The sequence below is a fragment of the Otolemur garnettii genome, unplaced genomic scaffold, assembly GCF_000181295.1.
Source record: "Otolemur garnettii isolate 467f Iridium unplaced genomic scaffold, OtoGar3 scaffold00001, whole genome shotgun sequence".
NCBI classification, from domain to species: domain Eukaryota; kingdom Metazoa; phylum Chordata; class Mammalia; order Primates; family Galagidae; genus Otolemur; species Otolemur garnettii.
In genome coordinates, this window is record NW_003852396.1 from 29,522,562 (window position 1) to 29,536,240 (window position 13,679).

Consider the following 13,679-nt stretch of genomic DNA (forward strand, 5'->3'; position numbering starts at 1 on the left):
TTGAAAGAGTGTGGTTTAGAAGGGGCGGGTGATTATCTGACTATACCTCCTACACTGCAGATGGGAGGCCTGGAGAGCTAAGGTCATTCATATAGGCCTTATGGGGACCTGCCACTCATTGTACTAGATTCACTATGCAGAATACCTTTGGGGTCACCTGTCATGATGGCCCCCTGCTCACCCCCACTAATTTTAAAAATGTTGCCTGATTTGCAAACATCTTGGAGCTCCAAGCACTTTAGGAAGAAACACCTCTATTTGTGAATCCACCGTGATGACTCTGCCATTCCTTGTTTTTCTCTTAGCACCTTCAAGAAAAGCTTTTCATCCCATATATCTAGGATGGTGAGCCTAGGCGGTGCCTGAGCATTCATTATAGGTTGTGATTCTCTCCTTCTATAGATAGGAATCTAAGGTGTAGAGAGGATGAGACAGCCAGGGCAGAGAAAGGACCCCTGGGGTCCTTTGTGAGGCCTGGGCAGTGGCCAGAACTTACTCTGACACTGGGCAAGGGGAAGGCATGTGTTGGGCCCCATTAGCTGCCCATCAAGAGGAGTTCATCACAGGGCAGTGGACTAGGGCCAATCATTGGAGTAAATGAATGCTTACCTTCGGTACAGGCTGCCACACTTATACTGGCCTGGCCTCAGAGAAGTTGAGCTGTTGGCCTCAGTTCACATGGAGTAGAGGGAGGCACTAGGACTTAGGTGGCAGGATCATCCTCCTAGGCTAGGAGGGATGGCCAGAAATTTGGAGCTCTGGCCACCTCTGCCTGGGGAGAGAAGGGAGCCCCAGAGCTCTAGGGTCAGGTACTCTACAGGTAATCTAACCCATGGGATGCATGTGTGCGTTGAGGAGGGGTGCTGGTGGACAAAGGCTGAAGAATCTGGGGCTGTAGGGAGTACTGATTAAAGCTCCCAGGTGGGAGTGAGGCTGGAGTGGCAATTTTGCCCAAGTCTGGCCACCTTGTGAACCTTGAACCTTGTGGGTTGGATTAATTTCCGGCTGTGCTTGCACAGCTAATGGGGAATTGGGAAGGTTATTTGCAGGCTTGAAGTATCTCTTAAGTTGGTGGGGGATGCAGGGTTGTCATCTCTCCGAGTTAGTCTCTTGATTGTCGTGGGAGTACCTGCCCCTCTTTGGATCTCTGGGGTATTGGTGGGGGGGATGTCTCTAGGTTGTTCTGGGGGACAGCGTGCCCGTATGTAAATACTGTAGGTTGTTGCAGAGGTGTGTACCTGCGAGTATGGGAGGGGGTGGAGAGAAGGGGTTCAAAATTAACTTCCAGAATCCTGCTTCTAGCACCTGGTGGCCCTTCCTCTCAGAGCCCCCTGCATCTTGGCCACTCCTACCCGGTCCCGAATCTTTGCTTGAGCACTGGCCCCTCCCGGGCCGGGTCTCTTCCCGGGACTAGGGGGCGGGCACTAGGACCCTGTGGGGCGGGGCGGGGCGGGGCTCCGAGCTCCGTCGGCTTTACCTCCGCAGCCTGGAAAATACCCAGCTGAAGCGAGCGGAGCCCCCGGAGCCCCCGATCCTAGCCGGGAGGGGGCGCGCGGGGCAGGGGGCACGGGGCGGGGCCGGGCGGCGAGACCCACTGCTCCTCCCCCCAGAGCCCCCGCGCGGCCCCTGGTCGCCCGGGCAGTGGTGGCAGCGGCGGCAGCGGCGGCGCTCGCACCCCAGCCCCGGCGGGCCCCGGCGGAGAAGCGGGCACAGGTGAGCTGCCTGTCGGGCGGGCGCCCCACCCCACCCCACCCCGCCCCCACCACTTGCCCGGCGCTCGCATCCCGTGCCAGCGCCGCTGCCGAGTTAGTTGATCAGGTCCGGCCACCGCTGTGCGGGGCCCTCCCCAGACCTCCCCAGCACCTCTGGTCCCGGAGGTACTCTGTCCCGACGGGCTCCCGCGGGCAACCCATACCCAATACTCAGTACCCACGCCACCCCCAGGAGGTCTGGGGCGCTTCTCGGGAGGTGGCCCCCATGACTGTCCTGTGCCCGTCCGCCCTCCCCAGGGGGTCCGACCCTGCTTATCTAGAGCTCTCCATCGACCCGGGACTCTGAACAGCCCCACCCGCGCCCCCAGCGTACTGATTCCTGTCCCCAAACCGGTCTTGCAGGTCCCAGGAAGGTGTCGTCAGCATCTGCAGCCGCGTCGACGTTGTCAGAGCCTCTGCGAAGGACCCAGGAGAGCGGGACTCGGACCAGGGCCCTGGGCCTCCCCATACCCCTCATGGAGAAGCCAGAGGCCTCAACAGAGCCCCAAGGACCTCGGCCAGTCCTGGGCCGTGAGAGTGTTCAGGTGCCTGATGACCAGGACTTCCGTAGCTTCCGGTCAGAGTGTGAGGCCGAGGTGGGCTGGAACCTGACCTACAGCAAGGCTGGCGTGTCTGTGTGGGTGCAGGCTGTGGAGATGGATCGAGCACTACACAAGATCAAGGTAGGGCTGCCCTGCTATACCTGCAGCTTCCAATGCACTGTTAACTGACTCTCACAGGAGTTTCCTGGTCCTCTCTCAGGACCACAGACAAGTGGGTCCAGAAAGAGTCTCCTCCCCAGAACCAGGAGGCACATCCCTCTGGGCCAAGCCCCCTGTCACATGGATGGGCCAACAGAAGCCTGGATAGGGGGTCTGACTAATTCTGGCTCACTCAGCTGGAACCCAGGCTTCTGTGTCCCTGCCTGCCCCAGGGACTGCTACCAGGCCCCTCTAGGAAAGTGGTCTCCCTTAGGGACCCCTCTGCCCACGAAGCCTTCATCTGGTCCCTGACTCGAGTCACACCAGGCAGAGGACTGAGCCCTTCTTTCCCTGTTCTCTCAGCTTGAGCTGGGTCTCCTTTCCAACTCTCTGCACCCTGGGGTACAAGGACCTGACTCCTGCCTGCCTGATGCCCTGCTCTTTTTTCCCTTCCCCCAGGCTGCTCCCAAAGTCTCCTACAGGGACTCAGGTTTGCAGCTGGCACATCCTGAAGACAGGATGTGTTGGGTGTCCCTGCTTGCACATGACCAGGCTACCTATGGTCTGGGGGAAGTGGGGATCTGGGGTGGGGAAGCCAGCACAGAGGGGCAATTGCAGGCACTTCAGCCCTACACAGCCATCTCCCCCACTCCTCTCCACCTGGTGATTCTCCTCTCTTTGCTGTGCAGGAAGGCTTGAGGTTTTGGGGTCCCATGAATCCACTTCCTTCAGGGCACTAGATGGGCCAGAGGCTGTTAAAGACTCTAGCCTATGGGTCTCAGTAGCTACCCCCAAACACATCTGGTGTTGCCCTCAGTGCCACATTTCTAGGGTGGGTAGATCTTTTTACTGGGCTCCTGGCAATAGGCTGTGCCCTTTTATTCCCTTTCTCTTACATTTTCTCCCTTCTGCTGTCCTCCTGGAATATTCCTATTGCCAAAGGGTAAGACTGGACTCAAAGACCTACTCTTTCCTTCCTGCCTAGGACCTGGTCTCACCCAGCTTGGGCTTCTTCCCCTCACAGCAGAGCCTGAGGTGGCTCACCCATGCCTTTCTGCCTCACTTTGTCTTAATCATTTACAGCTTTGTCTATCTGTCCGCACACGATATTCTGGCTCTACCTTTCTGCCTTCTCTTCTCCCCTCTAACTACTGCATGCTGGCCATCTGACTGTCTCTTTCCCTGGGGGTTTCCACGAGTGTCTCCCTTTCTGGGATTCTCTGCCCAGGTCTAAGGACCCTGACCCAGGATCCTGATCCAGAGAAGCCTGAGGAGCAGGGAAGGGGGAGCAGTTAGTATGTCTCAGCGTGGTATTCCCTGAGGGGAAGGGCAGGTCCTATCCTCTTTGTGTTCCTAGCATCCAACACAGACAGAGCAGGGATGTTGGTTAAAGGAAGGAGGAAGGAAGGTACAAAGGAGCAGATTGAATGAAAGGTAAGCAAGGTAGTTTCAGAAGAACCTGAATGTGACCTAGGAAAGACTTGAGGCTGGCAGTGAGCAGTGGGGTGGGAAGTGTAGTTTTCCCACTGAGCTGACTCTGAGCTTTCTCCTCCTGAGCTGGCTCTGGGAGGGAGGGGAGGAGGAGGTCTGAGCTGAGGCCCGTATTCCCACCCTTTGTGTCAACAGGGCGGAGCTGCCTCCTCTATCTGGCTTGGTTAATGAAAAAACCTAACCTAGCCCAAGACTACAGTTGGCAGGTCTGGAACTAGGGGACAGGCTGCCACAATAGGCCACTCATGGGCCCATCAGATTTGTCAGGTGGCCTTCCTTGGGGATGGTGGGAACTTGGAAAAATTGGGGTGATATAGGCTTCTTGGCAGGGCATATATCCTCCTTGGCAGTCGGGACCCTGACCTTCTTTCCCTCCAAGAGCCCTTTGCAATTGCTGTTTCATTACCCCCTTACACACACAAACATACACATACACAGACATACTCTGGGGTGCAGGTGAGAGCACTGAGGCCCAGCCCAGGGTCACACAGCCAAGTCCCAGCAGAGCCATCACAGAACCCAGATTTCTAGCTGTCCAGCCTAGTCCTCCTGTCTTAATTTTCTCACCATGCTGCCCCCCAGCTCTGATCCCCATAATGGAGAGAGGGTGGGGATAGGAAGTGAGCAGAGGCTAGGCCCGGGGAAGAGGCTGGGACCTTGGTTATGGGCATCCTCTCAGCACAGCCAGATGGAGCTCTGGGACACATGTGCAGAGGCCTCTGAGCTTCCTATCCCCAATATTCCAGGACTCCCAGGTTCCATGCAGCTACTCTTGTTCTGATAATAAGAGCTCCTGTTCTGAGCCAAGCATTTTTCTCCATCATCTAATTTACCCTCAGGTCAGTTCTGGACAGTAGTAGACTCTTCTCTATGTTACAAACAAAGAAATTGAGGCTGAGAGAGGTGATGTCATTTGCCTAAGGTCCTGTAGCAGTGCAGCAGGAGAGCAACTGTGGTGAGCCTGGCTCCAGAGCCCCTGCCCCTCTCTAATAATGTGTGGGCTCACATTATTAGTCAACACAGTGGCCTTTAACCCCATCAATAACTCTTTGAAGGACTGAAGGACGCAGTGTTCTCATCATTCCATTCTTGTTTAATAGATGAGAGAGCCAAAGCCCACAAAGGGGTGTGGCTTGTCAAGGTCATACAGCAGGTCTGAAGCCAGAGTCCCGGGGAATGAGTGGGTCACTCCTGGAGGCTGGCACTCAACTGCAGGTGTTTGATGAGCTTCTGCCCCCTTTCCCTGCCCTCTCTCCTGCCCCAGTTCTAGGCCTGTCCCCAGACCAGGGAAAGCCAGCTGCCCCTGGACATGCACCATGTGCCTGATCCCAGAGTGGGCTGGGGCTCCACTTATCTGTCTACCTGATTGATTTCCTCCTCCTCATCTTTCTACCCCCTTCCCCATGTCCAGAGGTCCCTGGATGCCACCATGGCTCTGGGCCCAGAAGTGAGAGCCAGACCAATGGGAAGGAGGTAGTAAAGGCACCCTTTCCCTCCTCCCTCCTCCCTGGTCTACAGCCTGGCCCCAGACCTGCACTGTGTTCCAGGCACTAGAGAGGAGGCAGACACCACCTCTGAGAACTCATCCCTGACCCAGAGACAGATGCTGAACATGGATCCTGGGTATAACGCAGAGGGCAGCTTGGAATCTGCACCCAGGTGTCTCAATCCCCAGGCTTCCCCACAGCAGCCATAGTGGTGTGAGAAATGGGAGACCAGGAGGTTCTGTCTGTCATTCAGCCAGAGCCTGCTGGGGTCCAGTCCTGACTGTGGTGTCCTGTTGCTATGCATGTGACTTTGGATACATCCCTGCCTCTTTCTGGGATGCTTGTACATCTGTGCCATTGGGCCCTCTTGGTTCCAGGAGCCTTTGAACTCAGGGGACCATGAGGAGCAGGCAGACAGACAGCAGAGACTATGAGCTGCCAAGCCCTCCCTGAGTGCTGATGTGCTCAGCTTCTGACATCTGCTGCATGAGAGGCAGAGGAGGAGACTTGGACTCTTCTGCAGAGGTTTCCAGACCCTAGTAGAGAACAGGCAACTCCTAATGTCTTTTGCCTACTGCACAGGCAGCCCAGAGGCAGGAGGGAGGCCTGGTGAGAGCCTGGGCCTGTAACAGGAGTGAGGTGAGTGGCCAGGGGCCTTGAGCGGCTGGACACCGGAGCAGGTGTGGGTGGTCTCTTGGGATGCATGGCTGAGAGCCTGCAGCTTCTCTGGATATAGGAAGCTGGGCAGTGGCGACCTGTCTCTTCTCTTACTTCCTGTCACACGACTCCTCCCCTTCCCCTTTGGAGTAAGCTCTAATGGCTCTCCCAGCCCTCTCTCACTGTTCACCTTCCCCTACACTACAGGTCTTTGGGTTCCGAGTTCCCACATCTGTGCTTAGGTCTGTTGCCCTCAGCACTTGTCATCCCACTGTGACACGAGGGATGTCTCAAGGATCACCCAGGGCCCTTCTCACTCTTAACAGTCTCTTGAGCTCAAAAGAGTGGGTTGGGGATCCACCTATCTGGGGAAGGCAGGGCAGGGACAAGCCAGGTGCTTTCTTTCTATTTCCTCACTGAGTCTTCACTACTGCCCTGTAAGGTAGGTTTCATTAACTCCATCAAGCATCAGGAGTGGAGACTCAGGGCAGGAATTTGCTTGTGGAAGGCCAAACAGCTAGAAATGGCTAAATCTGTGTTAGAACTCCTATTCCCTTGTACCTGGTTATTAGCACTATTGGGCCCTTGGGTGTCCCTATGCTGTGTCATTGTGGGAGGGGTCCCTGAGAACAACCAGCTGGGCAAGAGCTCTGTTTTTGCTATGTGACCTTGGGGGGTCACTTTACTTATCTGGGTCAGTCTTGCTGTCTGTGATGGTAGGGGTGGCAGTTAATCTGATTTTGGGGCTTTGGACTAGAGGAGTCCAGGTTCTGGCTTGGCCTCTGCCCACTCTGGGGCTCCTCTTCCCTATCTCTGTGGGAAGCTCATGGGTAGGTGGTTTGCAGAGGCTGTCCTAACCTTAGCCCAGGCTTGGGGAGACTACACTGCTGGACACAGAGTAAGGGAGATGGTCTGTGTTGCTGGTCTATGTTATCAGAAGGGTCCCTACATGGGCATCCTGAATCCAGGGGTAGGCCCAGACTTGGCTAGTTTAGCTCTGATTTGGCATGGGGGTACCTGGAGGGTGTAGCTCCAGAGCTGTCCTCAGGGAACAGGTTCCCAGTGAGTACAACCCTAGGTAGTCAAGTGTCTGGACCTTGGAGTCAGGGAATCTAGAGAAGGGGAGGGTCAGAGGTGGCTAGAGGTATTAGGGAAGTCTTCCTGGACAAGCTGCCTGGTTTGGGTTGAGGAGGTAGGGGAGAGAGCTCAGGATCCAGCTCTCTTGGCTGTGTGGCCTGGGGCAAATCACCCTGCCTAGGCATCAACCTTCTTATCTGTCAAATGTGGATAGTAGTGCTGCCCTACCTGACTTTGGACATCCATTTGCTCATTCAGTGAACATGCATTGGTAGCTTCTCTCTATCTTCTGGACTGGGTGTGGGAGGATGGAGAGGATAGTCAAACCCCAAGCCCTGTTTGAAAGGAGCTCCCAGCTGGATACTGAGACAGATACTTTTCATGGGAGCTAAGAAAACCCATAGAATATGTCTGGATGAGTGTTGGGACAGGGAAGGTTTCATGGAGGAGGAATTCTCAGGTGGTTCCTTTGGAATTGGGTGGAGAAGGAGCAGTGTAAGCTTGATAACATCAGAAACATTCCATACAGAGGAATAGCTGTACAAGGCCCAAGGCCTGCAGGCAGCATAGTGCATTTGAAGAATTGCAGGTGATGGTTCAGTATGGGCTTGGAACTCAGTGGGCTGGAGGTGATTAGAGAGCTAATCACGACTCCCGGGCCAGGGGAGGGTTTTATTTATTTATTTATTTATTATTTTTTTGTGACAGAGTCTCACTATGTTGCCCTGGGTAGAGTGCTGTGGTGTCACAGCTCACAGCAACCTCTAACTCTTGGGCTTAAGCGATTCTCTTGCCTTGGCCTCCCAAGTAGCTGGGACTATGTGCAGCCACCACAATGCCTGGCTATTTTTTGGTTGTAGTTGTCATGTTGTTTGGCAGGCCCAGGCTGGGTTTGAACCCTCCAGCTCTGGTCTATGTGGCTGGTAACTTAGCTGCATGAGCTACAGGCACCAAGCCTATTTATTTATTTTAATTTATTTATTTTTGAGACAGTCTTACTTTGTCACCCTAGGTAGAGTGCGGTGGCATCATAGAGCACAGCAACCTCAAACTCTTGGGTTCAAGCCATCCTCTTGTTTCAGCCTCCCAAGTAGCTGGGAATATAGGCACCTGCTACAACACCTGCCTATATTTAGAGATGGGGTCTCACTCTTGCTCAGGTTGGTCTCACCTGAGCTCAAGTGGTCCACCCACCTCAGCCTCTCAGAGTGCTAGAATTATAGGTGTGAGCCATCATGACTGGCAGGGGAGGGGTTTAGACAAGAGGGCTGGTAAGAGGGTATTGCTGCTGTATTTGTCTGGGCAGGGGTGCGGAGGCCTACACTAAAGGTGTTATGGTGAATGGAGTAAGGGATTGAATCAAGAGGGATTTAGGAAGAATAATGGATGGGACAGAGTGGCTATAGCATAACTCCTTGCAATGTATGAACTGTGAAGTGTTGTGCAGGCTGGGGTGCAAGACTGCATGGATGTGCAGCCCCCTTGGCACCTGTCCTAGGCAGGTGGAGGAACCCTTAGTGAGTGGAAGAGGGGTGAAGGGGTGACTTTAGTCTGTGTCCCCACTGGGACTGGAGGAGCCCTTAGCCCAGGTTGGCTCTGTGCCCTCCACACCCAGATCCCCAGGCTCTGTCTTTTAAACTTTAACGAGCCCCAGCTCAGTTTCCAGCCGAGACTCTTTAAAGTTTCAGGAGATAAGAGAAAGGAGGGAGTCCTGGAGACAGACGGGTTTTCTTTCTTCCCCTGCATGTCCACTCCTGGCTGGGCTGCCTGGAGCCAGGGCACCATGACCCCTACAAAGACCTAGGACCTTGGCTGGGCTGCTCCAGCTCATTCCTGAAGAGCCAGTGGCCACTGGCCTGGGTGCTGGGTTGCCTCCTAAGATAGATGGGAATAGCTGAAACTCTGTTCCAGCCCTGAGCCACTCTCCTTTGCCTCTGACCTGGACAGGTGATCGTGTTCTGGCAACAGGTGAAGGGAAAACAGCTCAGACCGGGTGCCAGACTTGAGGTGTCCCCACCCCTTGTGGTGCTTCCCTTGATCCCCTCTGGTTGCTTGGGTTGGCTCTGAAGCCCTGGGGCCCCTCAGAAACATGAGTAGTGAGGGGTCCCATGCTAAACACAGACTCCTTTCACCTCTCACCTCACAGAGAGCCTGGGGCAGGTGTCACAGGGCAGCTGGAGCTGTTCCCTGGGGCTTTTAACATAACCATCCCCTCTTGCCTCTGGGCCTGGGCTCCATGAAGGCAGGTACTTGCCACTCTGATGTTTCTCTGGGCTCTTGTGTCCTGGGGTAGGTGAACAATATCTACACATGTGTTCTGTCTCTGCCAACCCATAGGAAATAGAGGTAACTCCCATCCCCAGTCTCCCCCATGGAGCCTGAGCTATTTAATCTCATCCTTTGGGTTATGTGCCATAACCCCCATTTGCTCCTGTTTTTCTGGGCTACCCTCCACCATCTTCTGATAGAGGGACATAGAAAGGGAGTCCAGAAGATGGTGGAGGGTATCGGGTAGAGAGGGTAGAGTTCCCTTGAATGTCTTCAGCACATTCATTCATTCAACCAACACTTTTACTGAGCACATACTGTATGCCTAGTATTGTGTTCTATCCAGGAATTTGGTGGCAAACCACACAGATCAGATCCTGCTATCTTGGAATTTAAGTCCTAAGGGGGTGGTGAGCAAAACAGAAGCAAACAGCTAAGATACCAGATGATGGCTGAGAGTTAGGAGGACAGAATAAAGTGATAGGTGTTGAGGATTCTGTGTCTGGGCCTTTGTGGGTGGAGCTGGATTGTGAGTAACAGTGTGTGTGATATGGCCCTTTGTTGTGTGGACTGTGAGCCCCTCTGGGGCAAGTACTGGCTTCCTTATTTCCCCCCTTCCTGCCTAGGTGACAGCCGTGAAGCAGATGCCTGGCAAGGGTCAGTAAATCCATGTTGAATGTATGTGTGTGTGCCTACAGTTGTGTCTGTGTCTCTGAGTGTGAGACTCGATGTGTGTTTCTGTGTCTGTTGTTACTCTGTGTGTGTGAGTCACACCCCCTCACTGCAGAAGCAGAGTTGTCTCTGATCCAATTATGTTTCCTCAGCTGTCTCCTGGCAGCTCCTGCCCCTGGCTCAGCTCTGGCTCTGCTGTGGTTTCCCTTTGTGAAGGCTCCTGTTCTTGCCTCTGGGCCTATCTCTGGGTCTCAAGATCTCCCCTTTGGGGGTTGTTTTTGACCCCTGTCTCTGTTCCCCTCTCCTTTGTTGATGACTGCCTCTATCCCTGATGTCTCTACTTGTCCCTTTTTCTTCTTTTTCTTCCTGTCCCAGTTATTTATTCATTCCACAGACCTCTTCCCAGGCCTCACAACCCCTCTTTTGCCAACCACTGTGCTGGTGCTAGGGACATGGAGATGGATCAGACTTGGGCCTTGCTCTCAAGACACTCAAGGTCTAGTGGGGAGATAGATGAGACAGTGACAGTTCTTTGTGGAAAGTGCTGGGATGGAGATTTATACGCAGGCTGAGGGGCCAGTGAGTGGCAGCATTGTTGGGGGAAGGAGAGGTAGTGTTTGGGTGAGGCTTGGGGCCCAGCAGGAATTAGGCAACAAGCTGAGAAGGTCTTGGGGAATCCCTCAGTGAGGTGGCTCCCAGGGGCAGGGATGCAGGGCTGAGGATGAGGAAGAGTGGAGGTGGAGCCAGGGTAGGGAGGGCATTTTTGGAGTTTGGATTTTATCCTGAAGGCAGGGAGACACAGACTGACAGGCTTTAAGAACTGGACACTGCCATCATCAGCTACCTGGCTACAGAGGACAGATCAGCCTGGGAGCCAGGTGACCAGAGAAGAAGCTGTGGCTATAGGATGGTGAGGCCAGCCTGGGTTGGTGAAGAGGGACTGCTGGGAAGGTCACAGCTGAGTAGATTAGAGAGGCAGAGCTGGCTCTAATGGGGATGAGTCTAGAACCATGCCCAGGTTCCAGACACAGGAGGCAGGAGAAGTGAGCATAGGTTGGGGGGATGGGGAGATACTCTGACAGCACTGGACATGGTGAGCGCCTGAGGGCTGTCCAGGGGATGATGTCCAGGGGGATGTTGAAGTCTGGAGTTTTACTGGAGAGCTCTGGGGCATCAGTTCATGGTGGTCCCTGAAACCCTGGGAGGTACTCTTCCTCTTTGACTTGGTCTGTCTTTGTGTCTGCTCTGGCCTCTACCTTGTCTCACTGGCCTCCTCCCACCCCCTCCCTTTTCTTCTGGGCCCACCCACACTCTGCCTCTCTCAGCTCTTCCTGCTGAGTCTGCCCCTCTCCTCCCCTAGCAGGAATACTGAGCTGCAGTGCAGGTCAGCCCCTGAGATAATGGGAGCGGGACTGCAGCAGGGCTGGAGCCTGCCTCTTTGGAGCCTGGGGTGGGGGTGCAGAGAGGCTGCTGTTGACTAGGGGAGGAGAAGGGTGGCAGAGCTGGAATGAGTCACTCAGACTGCACAGAGAGCAGCAGAGAGGTCTCTGCTGGGTCTGCACCTGAAGCTCTCTCTACTCCCCACCAGAGGCTTTAAGGCATTTTGGGGAGTAGATGTGTTGGAGGTAGCTGCTGCCAGATGCCCTCTCCTTTGGAGGAGAGGGCCACAGGGATCATCCGATCATTTGGCTGGATGAACCTAAAGACGGGGGAAGGAAATCTTGCATTGGGCTAATGTCACATGTGCTTTTTGTGTCTTTCCAGCTCCCCCCCAACTCCAGACTGAGCCAGCCCCAACATCCTCTCGCTACTCCATGGCCCTTCCAAAGCCTCAGCCCCTAGCATGGCTCCCTCAGGGACAGTCTGGATAGGCAGTGACCCACCTGGGATTCCTTAGGTCCTATATAGAACAGAACCTGGTTATTGAGGAACAGTTTCAGGGGTGGACTTTTGGTCACACTGAGTTCCAGGATGGATTCTCCACTGTACTTGTCTGAGCCATTGTTAGCCAGTGGGCATAATCTTCCCTCTTCCTAGGTAATTGAGAGGATGGAAATAGGTGATTTCAGGGCTGGCACAGAGTTAGCACACCATTAATATTTGCTGAATGAGTGGCTGGATAAATGAATGATTTGAGGAACCCTAGGGACAACTCCATTTCCCACCCCATCCTTGTTCATTTGGTTACCTCGTGGCCCTCTCCTTCCCTCAACCAGTCTAGGCCATTTCTAGTCTCCAGGCTCATGTTATCACCCCTGTCAAGACACTCTTCCCCTTCCTCTTCCTCTGAATGCCATCCTTCAGGGCTCAGCTTAGGTGCCCCTCCCTGCAGCTGCTTCTCTAGCTTCCCTTTGTCTCTGTCCCTGTCTGTGCCCAGCACCCCCAGCTGGAGTTCCCCAACCTTGGGTGGAGCTCAAGAGCGCGTTACACTCATCCAGGCAATGTGGAGCATTTCCAGATTAACCCAGCATCGGCAGTCAGCTGACTCCAGGCTTTCAGGGAGCAAGGACTTCAGGGTTCTGGACAACACTTTTTTCCCCCATTTTCTTTTCTTTCTTTTTTCTTTTTTGAGACAGAGTCTCACTATCTTGCCCTTGGTAGAGTGCCATGGCATCACCCACAGCAAGCTCCAACTCTTAGGCTTAAGCAATTCTCTTGCCTCAGCCTCCCAAGTAGTTGGGTCCTACTGGCGCCCACCACAATGCCTGGTTATTTTTTTGTTATTGTTGTCATTGTTGTTTAGCAGGCCCTGGCTGGGTTTGAATCCACCAGCACCAGTGCATGTGGCCAGCATCCTAACCACTGAGCTATGGGCACTGAGCCTGGTTTTATATTTATATAGGCTATATTGTAGTACCAGTAATAAGAGTCCAAAAATGAGAAATAAAAAGATCACCCAGAGGCCCATCGCAGTGGCTCATGCCTGAAATCCTAGCATTCTGGGAGGCTGAGGCAGGTGGATTGCTGGAGCTCATGAGTTTGATACCAGACTGAGCAAAAGCGAGACACCCGTCTCTATTAAAAATAGAAAAAACTGAGGCAAGAGGATCGCTTGAGTCTGAGTTGGAGGTTGCTGTGAGCTATGATGAGACAGGAGTCTACCCAGGGTGACAGCTATGATGAGACAGGAGTCTACCCAGGGTGACTTTTTCTCAAAAAAAAAAAAACAAAAAAACACCCAGAGCCTCAATTCAATTCCCTGAAAAGAACTTCTTGGTTCCTTCCAGCTCTCACTCAGAGGTGTAGATAATTTTATACATAGTTCCAGGGGTCCTCAAACTTTTTAAACAGGGGGCCAGTTCACTATCCCTCAGACTGTTGGAGGGCTGGACTGCAGGCCCCGGGATGAGTTGGCTGCTAAGCAGGACAGGCAGCGGTGGCAGAAACACCTGGCAGGCTGGATAAATGTCCTTGGTGGGCTGCATGTGGCCCGTGGGCCATAGTTTGAGGACCCCTGGCCCATGGCACAGGTACTAGTTTGTATCCTGTTTTGTTCATTTAACATTGCATGGCTTGGTGCCGATAGCTTACTGGTTAGGGCTCTGGCCACATACACCAGAGCTAGTGGGTTCAAA

General features: G+C 53.9%; 1 protein-coding gene across 2 annotated transcripts in view; it reads left to right on the forward strand.

Moving 5' to 3' along the window:
• The first annotated feature begins 1,495 nt into the window (after positions 1-1,495).
• STARD10 (StAR related lipid transfer domain containing 10) overlaps positions 1,496-13,679 on the forward strand; it is a 27,086-nt gene continuing 14,902 nt past the window's right edge. Inside the window, exons 1-2 of one of the 2 annotated variants that reach the window (XM_012803050.2) lie at positions 1,496-1,713; positions 2,115-2,434. In XM_012803050.2, the coding sequence (XP_012658504.1) occupies positions 2,228-2,434 (207 nt within the window). In that variant the 5' untranslated portion in view covers positions 1,496-1,713; positions 2,115-2,227. Of the gene's footprint in view, positions 1,714-1,842; positions 1,878-2,114; positions 2,435-13,679 lie in introns of those variants that run through there. The other variant, XM_023510271.1, reaches the window with a different exon arrangement.